General features: G+C 35.0%; 1 protein-coding gene across 1 annotated transcript in view; it reads left to right on the forward strand.

Moving 5' to 3' along the window:
* The window catches only part of RBM41 (RNA binding motif protein 41), a 69,596-nt gene extending 58,749 nt beyond the window's left edge, over window positions 1–10,847 (forward strand). Inside the window, exons 7-8 of the mRNA XM_060138127.1 lie at window positions 2,916–3,063; window positions 5,009–10,847. Of these exons, the coding sequence (XP_059994110.1) occupies window positions 2,916–3,063; window positions 5,009–5,175 (315 nt within the window). The 3' untranslated portion in view covers window positions 5,176–10,847. The remainder of the gene's footprint in view (window positions 1–2,915; window positions 3,064–5,008) is intronic.
* The last annotated feature ends 10,832 nt before the right edge of the window (window positions 10,848–21,679 follow it).

The raw sequence follows: 21,679 nt of genomic DNA on the forward strand, positions 1-21,679 counted from the left end.
TTGTTTTTGTTTTTTTTGGATGCAATGTCCTGAAAATATCAATTAAGTCTGTCTGTTCTGTTGTGTCATTTTGTTGCCTTATTGATTTTCTGTCTGGAATATCTGTCCATTGATGTCTTTTGAGATGATTTGTGATTTTTATCCTTCATTCTGTTAATGTGTTGTATCTTATTGACTGATTTTCATATGTTGAACCATCCTTGCATCACAGGGATAAATCCCATTTGGTCATGATGTGTGATCCTTTAAATGTGCTTTTGAATTCAGTTTACTAGTTTTCTGTTAAGGATTTTTGCATCTGTATTCATCAGGGATATTGGCCTGTAGTTTTCTTTTCTTGTAATGTCTTTTTCTGCTTTTGGTCAGGGTAATGATAGCCTCATAAAATTAGTTTGGGAGTGTTTCCTCCTCTTCAGTTTTTTGAAAGTGTTTGAGGAGGATTGGTATTAATTCTTCTTTAAATGTTAGGTAGAATTCACCTGTGAAGCCATCTGGTCCTGAGCTTTTCTTTGTTGATTACTGAATCAATTTTATTGCTAGTTATATATCTATTCAGATTTTCTGTTTCTTCATGATTTTGTCTTGGTAGGTTTTATGTTTCTAGGAATTTATCCTTTTTTCTAGGTTATCCAATTTGTTGGCATATAATTATCAGAGTAGTCTCTCATAATTCTTTTTTATTTCTGTGGCATCCATTGTAGTGACTCCTCTTTCACAGCTAATTTTATTTGAGTCTTCTTTTTTTTCTTAGCCTAACTAAAGGTAGTCAATTTTGTTGATCTTTTTAAAAAACAGCTCTTAGTTTGGTTGATTTTTTTCTATGATTTTTCTAATCTCTATTTCATTTATTTCTGTTCTAATCTTTATTATTTCCCTCTGATAACTTTGAGCTTAGTTTATTCTGTTTTTTCTAGTTCCTTGAAGTATAGAGTTAAGTTGTTTGAGAGCTTTCTCCTCTTTTAATTTAGGCACTTAATGCTATAAAATTCCCTCTTAGCATTGATCTTGCTGCGTCCAATAAATTTTGGTATATTATGGTTTCATATTCATTTGTCTCAAGGTATTTTCTAATTTCCCTTTTGATTTCTTCTTTGACCCATTAGTTGTTCTAGAGTATTTTTGTTTAGTTTCCACAAATTTGTGAATTTTCTAGTTTTTCTTCTGCTATTGAAAGTGAGGTATTGAGATCTCCTAGTAATATTGTGTTGCTTTCTGTTTCTTCCTTCAGTTTTCTCAATGTTTGCTTCATATATTTAGGTGCTCTGATGTTGGATGTATATATATTTATAGTAGTTATATCTTCCTGGTGAAATTGACCTTTTTATCGTTATATAATATCCTTTTTTGTTTCCTTTGAAAGTTTTTTACTTAAAGTCTATTTTATCTTATATAAGCATGGCCAACCCTGCTCTTTTTTGGTTACAACTTGCATGGAATTTATTTTTCTATCCTTTCATTTTCAGCCTATGTATGGCCTTAAATCTAAAGTGAGTTTCTTGCAGACAGCACATAGTCAGATCTTGGTTTTTCTTTGTTCAGCCACTCTATGTCTTTGATTAGGGAGTTTAATCCATTTATAGGTAAAGTAATTATTGATAGGGAGGACTTACTATTGCCATTTATTCGTTGTTTTCTGTATTGTAGCTCTTTTGTTGCTCTTTTTCTTTCTTGAGGTCCTCCTTTGTATTTCAGTGAATTTTTGGTAGTGAAGTGCTCTTTTCCTTTCTCATTTTCTTTTGTGTATCCTCTATAGGTATTTTCTTTATAATTACAATGGAACTTACCCAAAACATCTTATAACAATCTATTTTAAGCCGATAAGAACTAAGTTCACACTTAAGAGCTCTTTTTTGTTTTCTTGAATATTTCTTTTTTTAATAGCATCCCATTCATAATAGATGGAATATTTTCTCTTATTTCTCTGAGGGTATTAGTGATGGCTTTTTGAAGTGTTTTTTTTTTCGTCCTTGCATAGTTTCTGTTTTCTCCCATTTGCTTTCATTTCTTTGTTTGCTCTGTTCTCTTTCACATTAGAGGCTTTTCTCAGATGCCTGATAATCTGTGCTCATATTTATGAGTAGGGGCCAAAAACAGATTGGAAGCTCTGAGCAAATGAGTGATCCTTATTGACTTTGAGCTTCACTTAAAGTCATCTGGCTTGTCCATTTCTTGGAGAAATTCCACATCCAAAATCAGCATTTTTAGATCTTTCTTCTTGGGGTAATCAGATTCCCCAGAGAAGACTTCAGAACTCTTGCATGGGAGGGTACCACCAGCATTGTGGGAGCCTAATGGGAGGAAGTGTTTGGGGTATCCTCATCATTCAGAATGCATTATTTCTCTTAATCTCCTAGTTTTTAGGAACAGTATTCTCATCCTCAACTGTATCTAGCTCTCCCTGTGTTCAGAGAATGAACCTCCAGTATTCACCAAGATTGGGAGTGGTCTTTACCCAGTAGCATATTATAGGGGAGGTGTTTAAAGATCTAATCTATTTTTAAAGAGTTTTCAACCTACCCACCTTATCTTAACCCCAGCTCTTTACATCCATTTCCAGAGACACCTGAATATATCAGTTCCTAAAATGTTTGAGGATTCTTAGGTGTAGATTGGGTTAGTTCCTGGCTTTCCCCACTGCTGGTTTAAGATTCAGCTTTCTTGAGTACACTCGTTCAGTTACTTTCCAGCTTCCAGAATATTGTTGCTATTGCCTCCTTTCCTTGTTCTTCCTTACCTTGTCAGTTTGTATTAAAAAAAAAAGTCTCTATAGTTTTTGGAGTTTTCTGGAGGGATTGAAATTAGATGCATGTGTTCAATCCACCATCTTTATCTGAAACTAACTAATTCCTACCACAATTAAATAGTTGCCTTACCTCCCTAATGTGTTATTTCTGGTGATCCTTGGTTTATATTAGGTGTTATACCTGAAGAACCTTAGCCCTCGGGTGACCGAAAGAGATCTTGTCTCATTATTCGCTCGGTTCCAGGAGAAGAAAGGACCTCCAATTCAATTCCGAATGATGACTGGACGAATGAGGGGGCAGGCTTTTATCACTTTTCCCAGTAAGTAGTTTCATCTGGATAATTACTCAGTTGTAGCATAAGTTCATTAGTGACTACTTATCCCCTCTCTTGTTTAGATATAGCGCTTTGATTTCTCTACAGCACATGAGAAGTATGTGCTTGGCCAAGCACATGGGAGGAAGGGAAGAGAACTAAGGAAAACATGTTTTTAATTTTTCTCTACTTTCCCTTCTGTGCTTCCTCTCCTCCTTTGACAGTGCACAGCCACTTTATACCTTTGTCCTCACTTTTCCTCAGTCTTGGCACTTCCTACTCACGCCATCAAAATTTACTTTCCCTTTGCTGAAAATAGTATTTCTAGTCCAAGTTATAATTATGTTAATTATTAATATATTGGTATTCTGATCAGAACACTCGTACTTGCATTATGCCCTATTCCTTTAGGACTAAGAGACTGCAAGATATTATGCTATTATGCTATATTATGCTAATGCATTACTAATTCATAATTAACTAGTAGGTGATATATTCTTTTAACTATTGTTTGCATCTTAATACATGATTTCAGTATCCTAAGCCAAAGGGAGAAATAATACAGGCATAGCTCAGAGATATTACAGATTCGGTTCCAGACCACTGCAATAAAGTGAATATCCCAGTGAAGCAAGTCACATGAATATTTTGGTTTCCTAGCACATGTAAAAGTTATGTTTGTACTATACTGTAGTCTATTAAGTGTGCAGTAGCATTTTGTCTAAAAAAACAATGTACATAACTTAAAAATACTTTCTTGGTAAAAAATGCTAGCCATCATCTGACAGTGCAAGGTTGCTAGAAACCTTAAATTTGAGGGAAAAAACTGCAATATCTGCAAAGCATAATAAAGCAAAGTGCAGTTAAAAAGTTGTACCTGTATAGGAATTTCAGTTCCTATGACAGACCAGACTTTCTTTTTTTGGTGGAGGCTGGGTAGGAGCTGTGCCTTTTATTATCCCTAAAGTATCATCATTTATATACAGCCTAGTAATCTATTTAAAGGGAAGTGCTTTTATACATGAGCAGTGCCAAACTCCCCTGCATTCTTTTCATACAGCATTGTACCATCTTTCCTATCTCATTGAAGGTTTGTGGATCCTCAACGCTAGTGATTTTTAGTCTTTTCAAGTGTGAGAACCCTTTTTAAACTTATAAAATTACTTCATGCACCCCCACCTAATATGATCTATTAATTGAAAACATATGTAATAAAAAGGCTTTATACACTAAGTACTTCTAAATAAATAACCATTTTAGTAATTATACATGCATTTGAAAATTTGTAGTGCATACATATATGAGACATAAATTGGTTCAATCTAAAAACATTGCTTGTCCACTTATGATTTCACAGACTCTAGGCAGTAATTCCATTCCTTCCTAATTTCCCACATCCAGGCTCTGAGACCCATAAATCAAATCCTCCTGCTATATGCTATATACTCTTACACCTCAAGCTTCCATATGCCTGCAAGCATTCTTAAACTTACTTATCCTAATGAGGGCTCCTACAACCACTCTCTGATCAAAAGGAAAAAGTAGCAAAATGTCCTCAATACCATGATAACTTCTTTTATTTGTCTTCCCCATTTTGAAAATGATTTCATTCTTACAGTACCTATAATCTGTTATCTAAGATAGAGGTTTGTGTATTATTAGTTATAGCTTAACCCTCTTTAACACACTGTATCCTTGTTTCTTTACCTATATCATTGAATTAGGAGAAGCTCTCAAACATCCATTTTAAGATTTTATTGTTGTTATTCTTAGCCATTAGTTTAATCTTGCTGAGTTATTACAAATTTGAGATTGTAGAAAACCCAAGAAAATCAAATAATTACGTGGCCTTATAGCCTACACTGAACTCCAAGGCAAAACAACATAAACTAGACTTGGAATAAAATCGATTAAGCCACATATAAACTGATGTTTTTTCTTTCTCTTTTAGATACAGAAATAGCATGGCAAGCATTGCGTCTAGTAAATGGATATAAACTACGTGGGAAAATATTGGTGATAGAATTTGGAAAGAACAAAAAGCAGCAGTCAGATCTCCAGGCTGCTTCTCTAATATCATCTACTACAGATAATACTACAGAAATCAGTGGCAGCTAGAAGACATAAAGATTGTGAGTCCCAGGAGGTCTTTCTTGCATCAGAATCTAAGATCTAGGATTTGTATATAGATAGCAATTTATTTGGAATTGAAGAAGAGAAGCTAACTGAGGGAGAGAAAACTGAATTAAAATCCCTTTCAGCTTTTGGAAAGAATTGGTAGAAAACATTTTCTATAATCAAACACTCTCTGGGATAGACAATATAATGAGTATGGAGGATAGGGAATAAAGAGTATCATTTTCTCAGGATAAATTACAGTAGATTACTTCCAAGGGTTTTTTTTTAATCATTATAATTTATATGAGGTCTTAAATATTTGTCCCTTGAGATAACATTCTTTCAAGACTGGCTCCTATATATACAAAACTAAAAAATGAATTAAGTGTTGAAATATTTATTTATAGAGCCCATTTGTCCCTAAATTTATTTTCCTAGTAAATAAATGACCAAGACTCCAGGCCTAAACATCAGCAAATGCTCTTGAATGAGACCTATCAGCAGTAACAGTAGGTAGTTTTCATAAGTTAGTCAACATATTTAATGGACATTTCCCTATTAAGTTATCACTGTCTTCAAATAGCTTTATATTTTTTCTAATGAAAGAATTTAGATCAAAACATTAATGTTCTCATAGTCATTTAAGCTAGCTACCATTGAGTAATGATTGAATTAAAAGCAATAAACATTGAATCATTGTCTATTACATGTTAGAGATTAGATATATTAATTTTAGAAGAGGAACATACTAGCAAAGAATAACTAAAGAGGGGTAGAAATAAAGAGCTCTCTAGAAGAGAGACAGCCTACCCCAAATCCCCCAGTTGTTTGTTTGTAGTTGCTGGAGAATAGAAAGATGATATGATATAGAGGAAGTAGTACAAACTTTGGAGTCAGACCTGTTTGAACTTCACAGCCATACTTACCACTCTGTGACTTTGGCAAGTCACTTAATCTGAGCCTCAGTTTTCTCATCTATAAAAATGACGATAATAATACTACTTACCTCATTGGGTTGTGATGTTTAATGGGATAATTGTATCCAGGTTGAAGATCAGAAAGAAAAAATAATGAAAATTTAATGGGGTAAAGAACCATTAAGCACTCCAACATACTTGTAATGGGAATATCAGAGAAAGAAAGGAGCAGAAAAAATATTCCAATAAATAATGGCTGTAAAATCCCAAATTTGATGAGAAACATTATCTACACATCTGAGAAATCTCAATGAACCCCAATTAGGATAAATAAGAAGAAATCAACAAACATACCATAATAAGAATGCTAAAACCCAAAGACAAAGAGAAGCTTTTGAAAGCAACATGAGACAACTGAAGCAACTTACAAGGGAACCTCAATAAGAGTAATAGATGACTTCTCATCAGAAACAATGGAGGTGGCAGTGGGAAAACATATTCAAAGTGCTGAAAGAAAAAGACTGTCAATATAGAATCCTATATTCAATAAAGCTGTTTTTCAAAAATGAAGATGAAATAAAGACATTCCCACATAGTCAAAAACTGAGAGACTATGTTGCTGTCAGGCCTGACTTACAGGAAATGTTAAAGGAAGTTCTTCAGGTGGAAAGCAAGTGACCTCAGACGGTAATTTGAATCTACACATCCAAAAAATCAGCATGGGTAAAGGTAATTATGTAATTATAAAAGACAGTCAAAATACATTTTTCCTTTCTTAATTGATTTAAAAAGCTATTTTATAAGACAATATGTATATAGTTGCATTGTTGGATCTATAACATATAAAACTGTAATATATTTACCAATAACAAGACAAAGGAAGTGGGTGGAAACAAAGCTGTATTGGATTAAAGAAATGACTCTAAAATGGTAACTCAAATCCATAGGAACAAATGAAGAAAATAAGAAATGGGAAATAAGGTTAATATTAAAAAGTTGTAAATATATACTTGTTCTTTCTTTCAGCTTCTTTAAAAGACATAAAATTATATTAAGTAATAATTATAATGTATTGTTGGGTTTGTAATATAGAAATAATAATAACAATAATACCACAAAAAGTGAGAAAAGGAGTAGGTTTATATAGCAATAAGGTTTTTATATCTCATTGGAATTTAGTTAGTATATAGCTGAAGCCAATTAAGTTAAGATGTGTATGGTAAACCCTAGAGCAACCACTAAAGAAATAACTAAAAATATATAGTGAAAATATTAAAGACGTTTAAATGTTTTATTAGAAAACATTCAAAGCAAAAGAAAGCAAAAAGAGGAATGGAGGGCTTCCCTGGTGGTGCAGTGGTTGAGAGTCTGCCTGCCGATGCAGGGGACACGGGTTCATGCCCCGGTCTGGGAAGATCCCACATGCCACGGAGCAGCTGGGCCCATGAGCCATGGCCGCTGAGCCTGCGCGTCCGGAGCCTGTGCTCCGCAGCAGGAGAGGCCACAACAGTGAGAGGCCCACGTACCACAAAAAACAAACAAACAAACAAACAAAAAAGAATGGAGAAACAAAAGCTTGAGACATATAGAAAAGAAACTGTAAAATGGCAGTCGTAAGTCCACCTATGTTAATAATAAATATGAATGGATTAAACAATCCAATCAAAAGGCAGAGATCATCAAACTGGAAAAAAAAGACTTACCTCTATGCTTTTTATTGGATTCACACTTTAGATTCAAGGATACAGACTGAAGGTTAAAGGATAGAGAGAAATATCAGGCAAATGGCAACTATAAGAAAGCCGGAGTGGCTATACTATTATCTAAAGTCTATTTAAAATGGACTTTAAAACAAAAAATGTCACTATAGATAAAGAGTGACATCTTATATTGATAAAAGTCAATCCATCAGAAAGATATAACAATTAGAAACACATATTAACCTAACAACAGAGTACCAAAATACATGAATCAAAAACTGAAATGTGGCTTCCCTGGTGGCGCAGTGGTTGAGAGTCCGCCTGCCGATGCAGGGGACACGGGTTTGTGCCCTGGTCCAGAAGGATCCCACATGCCACGGAGCAGCTGGGCCTGTGAACCATGGCCGCTGAGCCTGTGCATCCAGAGCCTGTGCTCCGAAACGGGAGAGGCCACAGCAGTGAGGGGCCCGCGTACCACACACACAAAAAAAACCCTGAAATGAATGGAGAAATATAAAAGTATACAATAAGAGTTGGGGAATTACGTACCCCATTTTCAATAAGATCTAGACAGAAGATGAACAAGGGAATAAAAGACTTCAACAATGCTATAAATCAACTAGACCTTAAAGAGACTAATGGAACACTTCACCTAACAAGAGCAGAATACACATTCTTCTCAAGTGCACATGAAACATCTCCAGGATAGACCATATCACATACCATAAAACAAACCGCAATAAATTAAAGTGGATTAAAACTATGCAAAGTATGTTCTCTGACCACATGGAATGAAGTTAGAAATCAGTAACAGAAAGTTGGGAAACACAAGTATGAATTAGACACACTTTTAAATGACCAGTGGGTTAAGGAAGGAATTACAAGATTAATTTGAGATGCGTGAAAATGAACACACAAAATGCCAAAACTTCTGGGATACACCTAAAGCAGTGCTTAGAGAGAAATGTATAAGTACAAATGCCTATAATTTAAAAGAAGAAAGATAACATATCAATAACCTCACTTTACACCTTAAGACACTGGAAAAAGAGACTAACTAGAAAAAGCAGAAGGAAGGAAATAAGAGATTAGATAAATGTATAGAGAATAAAAAGTCAACAAAACCAAAAGTTGGTTCTGTATAAAGACCAACAAAAGTGATAAACCTTTCAGTAGGTTGACCAGGAAATAAAGGAGATTCAACTTACTAGGATCAGAAATGAAGGCGGGAACATTGCTACCAACCTTATAAAAATTTAAAACAAAAATTATGAAGGAACACCATGAACAATTGTATGCCAATAAATTAGGTAACTTACTTGAAATACAAAAATTCCTAAAAATACATGAACTACTGAAACCAATTGTTGGTGGGGGGGGGGGACAAAGAAAATCTGAAGATAACCTGTAATAGTAAAGTGGTTAATTAGTAATTTTTTAAAATACCCATAAAGAAAAGCATAGGCTCAAATGGATTCTTAGATTAATTCTCACAAACATTAAAGAAGAATTAATACAAGTTCTTCACAAACTCTTCCAAAAAGTAGAAAAGGAGGGAACACTTCTGATATATGCTACAACGTGGAAGAACCCTGAAAACATGCTAAATGAAAGAAGCCACTCCAAAAGGCTATATATTATATGATTCTAAATATACAGTGACAGAAAGTAGATTAGTGGTTGCTTAGGGCTTCAGGTAATAGCTGAAGTGTATGGAGTTTCTTTAGAACTTGATGAAAATGTTCTAAAATTGTGGTGATGATTGTACAACTCTGAATATACTACAAATCATGAATTGTACACTTTAAATGGGTGAATTTTATCTTACCTGAATTATATTTTAATAAAGTCACAACACGTACAAATACTGGTTATAACCTAAATGTCCATCAGTATGAGAATGGATAAATTATGGCACATCCATTTAGTGGAATACTATACAGGCATTAAAATAATGGATATATCTATTAATGCATTCTGACCTGTATGATGTCCAGGATTTTGTAATAAGTTAAAAAGTTATATATATGTGTGTGTGTGTGTGTGTGTGTATACATATATGTACACACACACACACATATATATATGTATATATATATAATACTTTTTTATAAACAAAAGCATTTGTGTATGTATGATATATGTATATATAGATATTTCTGAATAAACTTAGGAAAAAGCTGGGAAATACACATACCAAACTGTAAACCTTTTAGAGGTGGGATTGGATAGGCTGAAAGGGGACTTGCTTTATAAAATTTTTCAAGTGTGATTTGGGCTGATTTTTACTTTTTTCAGTATTTTTTTAAATAAAGAAAATTTTAATATTCTACCAGTGACTTGGCTTCCAGAATATTTGTCAGGCCTGCTCTGAGGATATCATCTAACTATACTCAGGACAAACATCTATTCCTTTGATATACTGCTCACTTAGGATTAACTCCAATTTTAAATATAGTTTAAAGGACAAGAAGTAAGTTATACTGGTATAACCTCTTGCACATGTTACCCAGGAGCATACTTCTAAGCTGGACTTTTCAGAAGAAACTTCTTCCTGTTGGGTATAAAATCTCACCTCTGCCCTTTACTAGACCTGCAGACCATTAACAATAGAGGAAAATAAAAATGGAGGATGTCCCTCAACTGGTGCATAGATAAACTGTGATATATATCCATACAATGGAATACTACTCAGCAATAAAAACTATTATGAACTATGATACATGCAACAACTTGGATGAATCTCAAATGCATTTTGCTAAGTAAAAGAGGCCAAACTCAAAAGGCTACTTACTGATAGATTCCATTTATATAACATTCTGGAAAGGATGAAACTATGGGAACAGAACAAATCAGTGGGTGACGGGTTAAAAATGAGAGACTGATTACAAAAAGGTAGCATAGGAATTTGTTTTATAATGGAAATTATCTGTATCTTGATTATAATTACATGAGTGTATGCATTTGTCAAAACTACTAGAATTGTACACCAAAAAGGATGAATTTTACTGTATGTAAATGTTTAAATAAATGTAACTTATAATGGAAGAAAGAAGTTTCTCAAAGTCATTTCCATAAAGTATTGTTCCTATTCTGTGGTCTTTTGATCACTATTGAAGACTTAAAGTCACTTGGCTACTATTCCTTATTTTCTGTCCACAGGTCAGCAGAAATCATCAGTTTAAAAAAATCTATATACACATATACACACTAACCCACCATAAAAAAAATCAAAAGACAAACTGGAAAATAATTTGCCACACACAGGAGCTAATTTCCTTAACATAGAATGCATATAGTTTTCTTAATATACTAAAGTCAAGAATCCAACTAAAAAGTGGGTAAATGAAAATTTATAGAGAAACTGAAATATAAATGCCTGATAAACTAAGAAAAATGTTCAGAGTAGTAATACAAATTAGGAAAATTAGCTCTCTTTTTTTGCTGCATCTTTTTTAAAAAACCTTTTTAGATTTATAGAAAAGTCACAAAAATAGTAAAAGAGTTCCTATATATCCTTCACCTAGCTTCCCCAATGTTAACATCTTACATAACTATAGTACAGTTATCAAAACTAGGAAAATAATTTTTTTTTTTGGCTGTGTTGGGTCTTCGTTGCCGCACAAGGGCTTTCTCTGGTTGCAGCGAGCAGGGGCTACTCTTTGTCGCAGTGCACAGGCTTCTCATTATGGTAGCTTCTCGTTGCAGGGCACGGGCTGTAGGTGTGTGCGCTTCAGTAGTTGCAGCACACGGGCTCAGTAGTTGTGGCAGGTGGACCCTAGAGCGCACGGGCTTCAGTAGTTGTGGCACACGGGCTCAGTAGTTGTGGCTCACGGACTCTAGGGTGCACAGGCTTCAGTAGTTGTGGCACGCAGGCTCAGTAGTTGTGGCACATGGACTTAGTTGCTCTGCAGCATGTGAGATCTTCCTGGACCAGGGCTCGAACCCGTGTCCCCTGCATTGGCAGGCGGATTCTTAACCACTGCAGCACCAGGGAAATCCCAGAAAATAATACTGATGCAGTACTATGAACTAGTGTGCAGACCTTATTTGATTTTTTCTGTTTGTCCCACTAATGTTCTTTTATGATCCAGGATTCCACATTGCATTTTATTATCATATATCCTTAATCTGTCCCTAATTGTGACAGTTCTCACTGGTCAGTTATTTTATAGAATGCCCCTAACTGGGGTTTGTCTGACATCTTCTCAGGATTAGATTGAGGTTATGCATTGTTGGTGAGAATACCACCGAAATGGTATTGTCTTTTTTAGTGCATCATATCAGGAGATACCTGATGCTGACGTGTCTTAATACTGGTGATGTTAACTTTGATCATTTGGTTAAGATACTGTCTGCTATGCTTCACTATAAAGTTACTATTTTCCTCTTTATAATTAATGAATATCTTGTAGGAAGATACATTGAGACCATTCAAATATTCTGTTTCTCATCATACTTTTGCCCACCAAATTTAGCATTCATTAGTGGTTCTTATGGTGACAATTACTGCTGTGGTGTTTACCTAATGGTGATTTTCTGTTTCTTCCATTTTATCTATATGTATTCATTGAAATTCTCTGAGGAAGATGTCCCTTCTCTCCCATTTATTTACACATTGACTTATAACAGCATAGACTAATGGATGTTTATTTTATTCTATGACTTATAACCTAATACTGTCATTGTTTTGTTGTTCAAATTGTTCCAGCTTTGACCATTGGGAGCTTCTATGTCATTTTGACATGTCCCCATTTTTTGATTACTTCCTTATTTTCTGGCACTACAAGATGTTCCAGGCTCATCTTATGTATTCCCTACCCCAGTGATAGAATCAACCATTTCTACATGGTGCCCTAGTTACGTTTATTGGAAAAAACAGTATTTAGAAACCAAGATCTGGGCACTAGATGTCATGTTTGTATAACCTGTCCGAAGGTTAATATTACAAAGATTGATAACATCAAATGTTTCCAAGGGTATGGAAAATAGACACTCTCATACACATTGGATGAGAGTATAAATAAGTATAACCCTTATAGGAGGACAATTTGGCAGTATCTTTTTTTTTTAGGTAATAAAACATGGCAGATTTATTCACAAAGCATGGATGTATAAACAAAATAAGTCTACATGGCCTCTAAACTAAACAATTTCAGCAAAGAAATAATCTTTCATAAGAAACTTTGTGTAAATGAAGAATAGTTTGTCTACCCAGAAAAAAAAAAAACCAGAATACAGGAAAAAGGAAAGATTTTAGCACTAAATGTAGGCAACCCCCGATTTTTTCACACACACACACACACACACACACACACACACACACACTGTATTTTATTTTTACAAGAGACAAATAAACTGACACCAAGCATTGTAAATGGATGACCACAACAAAAGCAATGATTGCAATAATCAAACACGAAACACACTCATACTATGTCATAATATTGACATTCAGTCCAGTAATCCTCCACTGTAACAGCTCCTTTACTTTGCAGTGAAAATTGATTTATATATTTCTTGCCTCTGAATCCTTGTGGGATTTTTTTTATTCAAACAGAAAGTCACAAAAATTATAATCATCCTCATCAGTTCACTCAGTACCATGTAATTAATTTTTTTTTCATCTTGATCTTTTGTTAGCCCTTTTATGAATTCATCAGTTTTCCATTAGAGTTCTGAAAATGCTTATTCATTCAGTTCAGCAGTATAGTCAGTTACCGGAAACCTGTACTTGTCAGAGTCTTTTCCATGAGTTCCTTGAAGATGAAACCCTTTTATAGGAACATTTTTGCAAAAGCATCAAAGTACACCCAGAACTGTCTGTAAATGACCAAAGACTTAAAAATGACCACGGTTAAAGATTTGATGAAAGTTCATAATAATGCAATTGACAAGGAAATTTAGTTATTTCTGATACACATTTTAAAGTAATAACTAGAATTATGACTTATAACATTATACCAGAACATATAAGATTTTTAGGAATTTCATGTAATTTCTGAAACATTTATATTAACATATTTCCATACAAATAACCCAAAGACAGTTTAGTATTAGTTGGGGGTTTTTTTGTTTGTTTTTTTATACTGCAGGTTCTTATCAGTCATCAATTTTATACACATCAGTGTATACATGTCAATCCCAATCGCCCAATTCAGCACACCACCATCCCCACCCCATCATGGTTTTCCCCCCTTGGTGTCCATACGCTTGTTCTCTACATCTGTGTCTCAACTTCTGCCCTGTAAACCGGTTCATCTGTACCATTATTCTAGGTTCCACATACATGCATTAATATATGTCAGTATCTTTTAAAAATTGAATTATGAAGATCTAGAAAATCTACTTCTAGAAGTCCGTTATACAGAAATACTTATAAATATGCTCAAATATATATATATATATATATATGCACAAGAATATTGTTTGCAGTATTGTAATAAGAAAAACCTTGAAACAACTTAGAAGTTCCTCAATAGGGGACTTATTAAGTAATCAAATTGTAGCACAACCATATGATAAAATATCATGTTGGCATTAAAAGGAAAGAGACTGATCTATGCATATTGATATGGACCTTTGCTTCATATATTTTTTTAAATTATTTATTTGGCTGTGCCAGATCTTAGTTGCGGCATACGGGATCTTTAGTTGTGGCATGCGGGCTCTTAGTTGCAGCATGCGGGATCTAGTTCCCTGACCAGGGATCAAACCCAGGCCCCCTGCATTGGGAGCGTGGAGTCTTAACCACTGGACCATCAGGGAAGTCCCTGCTTCACATTTCATTGAGATAATAAAAGCAATCACATGAGGTCTTCATCTTTTTATCACCAAATCTACTGTCTACTTACATTTGTGCCTACATTCTAGCTTCTTCCATTGTGGTTAAGAGTGTGGGATCTAATGCCATGTTCAAATACTGACTATAATTTACTAGCTATGTGACTTTAAGTTATTTAAACTTGCTATGCCCTAGTTTTTTCATTTTTAAAATTAATGAGGGTAGTAATAGTATATAACAACATAGGGTTGTTTTGAGGATTAAATGAATACCTGTAAGGTTTTGAATAGTATCTGGTACATACTAAGAGCTCAATAAATGTAAGATTATCATTACAGTGAAGTACCCCTGCTCCTATCAAAGGCCATCCCCTTTATTTATACTTTGGATTCCAGTCCCCTGATTTCTCAAGGCTTAACACAAGTAATTATACTGTCTGTGTCACCAATCTATTATTCCCATCAGCATATAAATATGTTATCGTATGTCCCATTTATTAAAAAAAAAACTTACAATACTTCACATTCCCAAACTATAGCTCCATTTCTCTATTCCACTCAGCACAATTTCTTGAAGTTCTCTATAGTCATGGTCTCCACTTCCATTTTCTCCTGAATCTGTTTCAATAAGACACTGTTCTTTACTACGTCTTTGGTAACACCTCTCCCATCCATCTTGCAAAATCAATGGTAACTTCTCTGTCCTCATCTCAAACGTTCAGCTGCATTCAATGCAGTTTACCACTTCCTCTTTCTTGAAACACTCTTCTCTTTTTAAAAAATGTATTTCAGGTGTACAGCATTATAATTTGATATCTGTATATACTACAAAGTGATCACCACCACAAGTGTAATTATCATCCATCACCATACAGTTGACCTCCTTCACCTGTTTCACTCACCCCTCCAACCCCTTTCCCCTCTGGTAACCACTAATCTGATCTCTGTATCTATGAGTTTGTTTTATCTTGTTTGTTCATTTGTGTGTGTGTTTTTTTTAGATTCCACATATGAATGAAATCATACAGTATTTGTGTTTCTCCATCTGACTTACTTCACTTGGCATAAGACCTTCAAGATCCACCTGTGTTGTCACAAGTGGCAGGATTTCATTCTTTTTTGTAGCTGGCTAATATTCCATTGTAGGTATATACCACATCTGCTTTATCCATTCATCCATTGATGTACAATTAGATTGTTACCATATCTTGGCTATTGTAAATAATGCTTCAATGAACATAGAGGTACAGTTATCTTTTTGAATTACTGTTTTCATGTTCTTCAGATAAACACTCAGAAGTGGAATAGCTGTGTCATATGGTATTTCTATTCATAAGTATTTGAGGATCCTCCATACAGTTTTCCATAGTGGCTTCACCAATTTACAGTCCCACAAACAGTATATGAAGGTTCCCTTTTCTCCACATCCTCTCCAACATTTGTTATTTCTTGTCTTTTCAATAATAGCCATTCTAACAGGTGTGAGGTGATATCACATTTTGGTTTTGATTTGGATTTCCCAAATAATTAGTGATGTTGAACATCTTTTAATGTGCCTGTTGGCCATTTGTATGTCTTTGGGAAAATGTCTGCTTAGAGCCTCTGCCCATATTTTAATTGGATTGTTTGTTTTGTTGTTGTTGAGTTACATGAATTCTTTTTGGATATTAACTCCTTATTGCATATGTGATTTGCAAATATCTACTCCCATTCATTAGGTTGCATTTTCGTTTTGATGATGGTTTGCATCACTGTGCAGAAGCTTTTTAGTTTGATGTAGTCCCTTGTTTATTTTTGCTTGTTTCCTTTGTCTTTGGAGTCAGATCCACAAAAACATTACTAAGACCAATGTCAATGAGTTACCACCTGTGTTTTCTTCTAGGATTTTTATGGTTTCAGGTCTTACATTCAAGTCTTTAATCCATTTTGAGTTAATTTTTGTGTATGATGTAAGATAGTGGTTCAGTTTAATTCTTTTGCATGTGACTGTCCTGTTTTCCCAACACAGGACTATCCTGTGGAAGAGACTATCCTTTCTCCAGTGCATGTTCCTTGATCCTTCGTTGCAGATTAATTGTCCACACATCTGTGGGTTCATTTCTGACCTTTCACTTCTGTTCCATTGGTCTTTGTCTACGTTTTTGTGCCAATACTATACTGTGTTGATTACTGTAGTTTTGTAGGTTAGTTTGAAATCAGGGAGCATGATAGCTCCTGTTTCATTCTTCTTTCTCAAGACTGTTTTGGCTATTCGGGATATTTTGTGATTCCATATAAATTTTTAGAACTTTTTTGTTCTAGTTCTGTGAAACATGGCATTAGAATTTTGAAAGTGATATCATTGAATCTGTAGGTTGCTTTGGGTAGTCTGGACATTTTAACAATATTAAGTCTTTCAGTTTGTGATCATGGAATATCTTTTCCCTTTATTTGTGACTTCTTCAACTTCTTTCATCAGTGTCTTATACTTTTCAGTATATAGGACTTTCACCTCCTTGGTTTAGTTTTTTCCTAGGTATTTTATTCTTTTTGAAACAATTGTAAATAGGGTTGTTTTCTTTCTGATAGTTCATTATTAGTATATAGAAATGCCACAAATTTTTGTATATTGATTTTGTATCCTGTGACTTTACCGAATTCACTGATTAGTTCAAACAGTGTTTTGGTGGAGTCTTTAGGATTCTCTCTATATAGTACTATGTCATCTGCAAATAGTGACAGCTTTATTTTTTCCTTCCCAATTTGGATGCCTTTTATTTCTTTTTATTACCTAGTTGCTCTGGCTAAAACTTCCAATACTATGTTGAATAAAAGTAGTAAGAGTGGGCATCCTTGTCTTGTTTCTGACCTTAGAGGAAAAGCTTCCAGCTTTGCACCATTGAGTATGATATTAGCTGCGGGTTCATTATATATGGTGTTTATTATGTTGAGTTACAGTCCATCTATACCCACCACTTTGTTGAGAGTTTTTATCATAAATGGATGTTTAATTTTGTCAGATGCTTTTTCTACATCTATTGAGATGATCATATGATTTTTATGCTTCATTTTGTTAATGTGATGTATCGTGTTGATTGATTCACAGATGTTGAACCATCCTTGCATCCCTGGAATAAATCCCACATGATTGTTGTGTATGATCCTTTTAAAGCACTGTTGGATTTGGTTTGCTAATATTTTGTTGAGGATTTTTGCATGTATGTTTATCGGTGATGTCAGCCTGTAATTTTCTTTTTTTGTGGTGTCCTTATCTGGTTTTGGTATCAGGGTAGTGCTGGCTTTGTGAAATGTGTTTAGAAGGTTTCTCTCCCCTTCAATCTTTTAGAAGAGTTTGAGAAAGAATGAATGAAAACATTCTTTGAATGTTTTATAGAAGTCATCAGTGAAGCCATCTGGTCCTGGGTTTTTGTTTGTTGGAAGCTTTCTGATTACTGTTTCAATCTCCTTACTAGTAATCAGTCTATTCGGATTTTCTATTTCTTCATGATTCAGTCTTCAAAGACTGTATTTTTCTAGGAATTTATCCATTTTTTCTAGGCTATCCAATATGTTGGCATATAATTTTTCATAGTAGTCTCTTATGATGTTTTGTATTTCTGTGGTATCAACTGTAACTTCTCTTTCTTTCCTGATTGTATTAGAGTCCTCTCTTTTTTTTCTTGGTTAGTCTAGCTAAAGGTTTGCCGGTTTTGTTAATCTTTTCAAAGAACCAGTGCTTAGTTTCATTGATCTTTTCTGATTTTTTTAAGTCTCTATTTCATTTATTTCCACTCTGATCTTTATTATTTCCTTCCTTCTACTAATTTTGGGCTTCTTTTGTTCTTCCTCTTCTAGTTCCTTTAGCTATAAAGTTATGTTATCTATTTGGGATTTTTATTGTTGCTTGAGGTAGGCCTGCATTGCTATCACTTCCCTCTTAGCCCTACTTTTGCTGCATTCTCATAGATTTGGGTATGTTGTATTTTCATTTTCATTTGTCTCCAGATATTTTTTAAATGTACCCTTTGATTTCTTCAATTACCCATTGGTTGTTCAGTAGCATGTTGTTTAATCCCCACATTTTTTGTAATTTTTCCTGTTTTTTTCTTGTGATTGATTTCTAGTTTCATACCATTCTGGTTGGAAAACATGTTTGATATGATTTCAGTCTTCTTGACTATATTGAGACTTGTTTTGTGACCTAACGTGTTATCTACCCTGGAAAATGTTTCATGTGTACTTGAGAAGAATGTGTATTCTGCTGCTTTTGGATGGAATGCTCTTTATATATCTGTTATGACCATTTGCTCTGATGTGTCATTTAAGTCTGATGTTTCCTTATTGATTTTCTGTCTGGATGATCTACCCATTGATGTAAGTAGGGTGGTAAAGTCCCCTACTCTTCAATTCTCCCTTTAAGTCAGTTAATATTTGCTTTATATATCTTGGTGCTCCTCTGTTGCGTGCATTTATAAATGTTATATCTTCTTGCTGGACTGACCCATTTACATTACATAACACCCTCCTTTGTCTTTTGTTACAGCCTTTGTTTTAAAGTCTGTTTTGTCTGATACAACTACAACTACTCCGGTTTTCTTTTTATTTCCATTTGCATAGAATATGTTTTCCCATCCCTTCACTTTCAGTCTTTGTGTGTCCTTTCTTCTGAAGTGAGTCTTTTGTGTAGATGGGTCTTGTTTTGTTGTTTATGTTTTTGGGGTTTTTTTTTTGTAAAGCAATTGTACTCCAACAAAGATGTTAAATAAATAAATCATATTGGCTGAATAACAGACACAGGCGGCAAACACCCATCATCTGCTGACACAGGGTAATGAACAAGCGTAATGTATTCTCCAGCTCACTGGAAGAGAAGGTTCTCGAGAAAAATGCTACCGCCTTATTTTGTATTCTAGTAATAATATACCTCGCTTGGACCCATAAAGGGAATTAACGGCCAGCTCATCGGAATGGAAATTATAAAAAATAGCTTTAGAGCAGGGTTCAACAAGCCTTTTCCGTAAAGGGCCAGAGAGCAAATATTTCAGGCTTTGCAAGCAAGACAGCCTCTGTCACATCATCATCTTTGCTTTTTTAGGTTTATTTTCTGTGTGTTTTTCCCCCCAACAATGCTATGAAAAATGTAAAAACCATTCTTAGTTCCCAGGCCATACAAACCATTGCTGGCCAACCCCTGCCTTAGACCATGGTAAGAAAGAATAGGACACTTGGAGTCCCAAGTCCCTCACAATTCAACCCAAGGGGCAAATCCCCGTCCATGTCTGATTTACCTCCTTCAGTCTCTCCAGCTCGTTTTGGAGGGCCTGTTTGGATATTTCCACTTCAGTCATCTGCTGTCCTAGAGTCTCATTCTCATCTTCAGCTTTAGCTCTCTTTTCCTCCACAGTTTCAAGTTCATGGTGCAACCTGACCAACACATATTTGGCCACCTTAAAGTCCTGCTCTAGACTTCAGATGAGCTCGCCGTCCACTTGCCCGGTCTCTGCCACCTTCAGGCTCTTCTGCTCAGCCTTCCTGAGGCAGTACTGCAGGATTCGGCAGTTTTTATTGGCGCGGTCCAGTTCCTGCCGAAGCTCCTGCAGCTGGTAAACATCTTCCTCTCAGTAACTGTCTCTCATCTCTTCTATTTCAGCACGGAGTTCATCCAACTCATCATTTAGTGTCGGCTGCGAGCCAGGCCCTGTTAGACACTCCAGCAGCTCGGGCAGCGGCATTGTTTCATTTCATCCTCATAACAAACCTGACTACGAATTACTTATGTCTTCTTGAAGGATGAGGACACGGGTGCGGGAGGTGAAGTCAGTGCCACAGCCAGTGCATGCTGGCTGGGACTCATACCCGAGTCTGTGCAGTGTTCAGTCCTACACGCTGTCGCCTCGGAGAACCTGGAGCTTGAGTGCCGCTTCGACCACTGGACTTGTTTTTTTTTTTTAATCCATTCAGCCACTTTATGTCTTTTGATTGGAAAATTTAGTCGACATACATTTAAAGTAATTATTGATAGGTGTATACTTATTGCCATTTAGTTAACTGTTTTCTGGTTGTTTTTGTAGTTCCTGTTTCTTTCTTTTTCTCTTTCTTTCTTCCCTTGTGATTTGGTCATTTTCTCTAGTGTTATATTTAGATTCCTTTCTCATTTTTTCTTGTGTATTTACTATAAGGTTTTTGTCCTTGTTGTCACTGTGAGGTTCACATATATCATCCTATGTAAATAGTAGCCTGTTTTAAGCTGGGAGCAACTTAAATTTGAAATACATTCCAAGGCTTTATCTTTTTTTCTTCCCCCACCACATTTTATACTTTCAATGACACGTTTTGCATATTTTATTTTATGCATACCTTAAGTAATTATTGTAATTTTAGTTAATTTTACTGCTTTTGTCTTTTAACCTTTATGCTTGCTTTATAAATGATTGATCCACTACCTTTATTATATATTTACCATTTCCAGTGAGATTTTTACATTCATATATTTCCTTATTAATTAGTGCCATTTCTTTTTCAGCTTAAAGAAGTCCCTTTAACATTTCATGAAGGGCTGGTTTAGCGGTGATGAACTCCTTTAACTTTTGCTTATCTGGGGAACTCTTGATCTCTTCTTCAGTTCTGAATGATAATTCTTCCAGGTAGAGAATTCTTGGTTGGAAGTTTTTTTCCTTTCAGCACTTTGAATATGTCATGCCAGTCCCTTCTAGCATGTAAAGTTTCTGCTGAAAAACCTACAGATAGCCTTATGGGGTTTCCCTTATACATGACAAGTTATTTTTCTCTTACTAATTTTATGATTCCTTCTTTATCCTTAACTTTTACCAGTGTATCTTGGTATGTTTCTTTAGGTTCATCTTATTTTGAGTTCTCTGGGCTTCCTGGATCTGGTTGTCTGTTTCCCTCCCCAGATTTGGGAATTTATCAGCCACTGTTTCTTCAAATAGTTTTTTTGTCCCTTTATCTCTCTTTTCTCCTTCTGGGACTTCTACAATGTGAATGTTATTCTTGATGTTGACCCTAAGGTCCCTTTAGGTATCTTTACTTTTTAAAATTCTTTTTTCATTTTGCTTCTCTGTCTGGGTGAGTTCCATTGTTTTGTCTTCCAGCTCACTGATTTGT

This window comes from Lagenorhynchus albirostris, chromosome X (genome assembly GCF_949774975.1).
Source record: "Lagenorhynchus albirostris chromosome X, mLagAlb1.1, whole genome shotgun sequence".
Lineage (NCBI taxonomy): Eukaryota > Metazoa > Chordata > Mammalia > Artiodactyla > Delphinidae > Lagenorhynchus > Lagenorhynchus albirostris.